Source organism: Urocitellus parryii, chromosome 2, assembly GCF_045843805.1.
Source record: "Urocitellus parryii isolate mUroPar1 chromosome 2, mUroPar1.hap1, whole genome shotgun sequence".
Taxonomy (NCBI): domain Eukaryota; kingdom Metazoa; phylum Chordata; class Mammalia; order Rodentia; family Sciuridae; genus Urocitellus; species Urocitellus parryii.
The window spans coordinates 120,999,234-121,002,402 of record NC_135532.1 but is presented as its reverse complement, the minus strand read 5'-3'; the positions used below and the strand labels follow the sequence as shown (position 1 = coordinate 121,002,402).

The 3,169-nt window shown below is 37.9% G+C and overlaps 1 protein-coding gene across 1 annotated transcript; it reads left to right on the top strand.

The window, feature by feature from the left end:
- The first annotated feature begins 1,396 nt into the window (after positions 1 to 1,396).
- Positions 1,397 to 2,230, top strand: LOC144253410 (vomeronasal type-1 receptor 90-like). The gene has a single exon (XM_077795505.1). The coding sequence runs from the start codon at positions 1,397 to 1,399 to the stop codon at positions 2,228 to 2,230; it is 834 nt and encodes a 277-aa protein (XP_077651631.1).
- Positions 2,231 to 3,169: the final 939 nt, after the last annotated feature.

Genomic DNA, 3,169 nt, shown 5'->3' with positions numbered 1-3,169 from the left:
AGGAGACTTGAAGATCTCAATTCCAACTCAGAAGGAGCTGAAAAATCTTTCAGGGTATGACTGAATTCCTTGTAAGACATTTTCTGGAAAAAAATGCTCCAACTCATTGTGATAGGAGGTATATTTTCTCTTCTAATATATAGGTTTGAGAAATAAAATGAAAGCATAAAATATGATAATTCTTGATTGATAATTAAGAGGCTCTCCCATGTGTCTCCACACAATGGATTATGAATGCAGAAATATTTGAAGGTATTTCCTGGGGAAAATGGAAAATTTTTTAAAACCTAGAATTTCTCCAGTAACCAAGGATCAAAGTTTGCCATAGGAAGCCAATGTTATGGTAGGTTTTTAACCTCTCTTTGAAATCTTTAATGTCCTATGTGAATGCTCCTAAGCCAAAGTTGAGTGGTGATAAATAAGGAACCAATAATTAACACTATTATAGTGCTTCATACATGTCAAGTATTTTCTAAATGATTTTCACATTTTTTACTTGCTTATTCCAATAGCTTTGAGAAAAATATTGTCTTTATCCACTTTTATTCATGATGTTAACTGATTGACAGTGCTCACTCAGCTAGTAAGTGGTGAAACTTGGATAAACACAGGCTGCTGGGTCTGAGATGCACACTACTAAATCCCTCAGTGTTCTGCACTTTCATAAACAAACCATGAGAATGGGACTCTTCAGACATTTTTCCTGGAAGAGTCTTACTTCCATTTCTCCAGGATTTACATAAACAGTCTTTGGTGAACAATGTCCATCTAGGCAGCACTGTTTTGGATCTTCCAGATACAAAGGTAAACAAGTAGGCATCTTCACCCTTAAGACATATGCAGGAAAAACAGGAAAGTAAACAAATGCTACCCATTAAATAATATAATTATTGACATGAATAAAAGCACAGTAAGTATTAAAGGCTTACAGATAAAGATATGATATAGATACCCCATGAGGAGATGGGAGATTTAAAAATTCATTCCATGAAGGAATAAGTGATGCTGATATATGTATTGACTGCAGTGTGGTGGGCAGAACCCAGGGCATCATGCATGCTAGGCAAGCACTCGACCCAGAGCCATGCATGCCCCAGAACTTACTTGAAGTTAAATGAGGCATCAGAGCTAGTCCTGTTTACATAGAATTGTTTGGGTAAATGATGACTCTAGAGAAAGAAAAGTGCAAATTGATGATTGGAAGCCTGCCAAAGAAAATGCTGTATATGTCACATGAAGTCCTGCATTTCCTTTCAGAAACATTTGCTTCAATATCCCCATGAAGATGGACCAATGTTTCAGTTATATAGCCATAAGAAATGCTTTCTATCCCCAGGCTGGCATTGGGATCTCAGCAAATGCAATTCTGATTTGCCTCCACACTGCTGCTGTCCATATGGGCCACAAGCCTAGGATCACCGACCTCCCCATCGTCCACTTGGCTCTAACACACATTCTCATGCTCCTCACCATGGGCCTTTTGGTGTCTACAGACATTTGGGAAACACAGGACATTCCAGGTGAATTCAAATGCAAAGTGCTTGTCTTTCTGAACAAGGTCATGAGGGGACTGTCCATCTGTACCACCTGTGTCCTGAGCGTGCTTCAGGCCATCACCATCAGCCCCACTGGCTCTTGGTTGGCCAACTTCAAACTGAAAAACACAAATCCCATTTTGAAGCTATTGTTCTTCTTATGGGTCTTCACCATGTCCACCTGTAGCAACCTGCTCCTCTGCACTGTGTCCACACCCAATAAGACCCAGCCTGGTCTTCTGTTCGTCACTGAACACTGTTCCTTTCTGCCCATGAAGTACATTCACAGGGAATTCTTTCTCACCTTAATGGCATGCAGAGATGTCTTTTTCGTGGGCCTTATGGTTTTTTCCAGTGGTTACATGGTCATCCTCTTGTACAGACACAAAAAGCAGTCCCAGAATCTTCACAATTCCAGGTTCTCTCCAAAATCCTCCCCAGAACAAAGGGCCACTCAAAGCATTCTGCTGCTGATCTGCTGCTTTGCTGTCCTGTACTGTACAGACTCCATCATTTCATTGACCATAGGTTTGACATGGACCAGTGATGCCATCTTGGTATGTGTCCAGATGCTTGTGGCCAATGGCTATGGCACAGTTAGTCCTTTGGTGCTAATCAGTGCTGACACTCAAATAACAAAAATCACCCAACTTACATGCGGGAAGAAAGGCCACCTTTTGATGAAACTTTTCTGAAGAATTTTTTCACTTTTTTTAGAACTTTCTAATTTGTAAAATTTTCTCTGAGAAAAAATATTGATTAATGTAGAATTCCATACTTTCTATCATGCCAAAATAATATATTGGGATAGGAAAAACTCTGAATAATTTTACCCTAATATGCATCTGTATATTTATGAATTTCTACAATTTGTTCCATCTAATTTTTGTGTCTAAACTTCATTATGGAAATATTTTTTTCTTCCTGCGCTATATTTCTTAAAAATTTAATATGTGATGGTCTATTAGAAGTACATTCTTTCTTTCTTTGTTTAAAAATATCTTATGTTACACTTATTCTTAAGAATTATTTTGAGGTAGGCCTGTAAGGCCACAAACTTGGGAGACTGAGGCAAGAGGATTATAAGTTAGAGGCCAGCCTCAGCAACGTAGAAAGACCCTCTCTTTCAATAAAAAGTAAAAAGGACTGGAAAAACTCCCCTGGGCTTAATTCCCAATATCAAATGAAAAATAAAATTAGACACACAGTGCAGTGGTGCACACAAGTAATCCCAACTACTCAGGAGCTAAGGCAGAAGAATCCTAAGTTAATGTTTAGACTGGGCTACTTAGAATGATGCTGCCTCAAAACAAAACAAAACAAAACAAAAATTAAATGGGCTGGGAATGATGCTTAGTGGTAGAGTAATCCTGGGTTCATTTCAAGTACCAAAAACAAAATCTTAAACCATAATGAGATATCACTTCTCACTTTGTAAGGTGGCTACAGTAAAAAAGTAAAAACAAAATTAGTAAGTATTAGTAAGGATATGGAGAAATTGGAATCATATACATTTTTTAATATATTCAATTGTTAATTAATCTTTATTTTATTCATTTATTCTTATGTAGTGCTGAGAATCTAACCAAGTGCTTCACACCTGCTAGGCAAGAGCTCCGTCTCCAGGTCTCAAT

Coding starts and splice junctions, on each gene's coding strand:
- LOC144253410 (XM_077795505.1), top strand. CDS start 1,397: ATGGGCCACAAGCCTAGGATCACCGACCTCCCCATCGTCCACTTGGCT.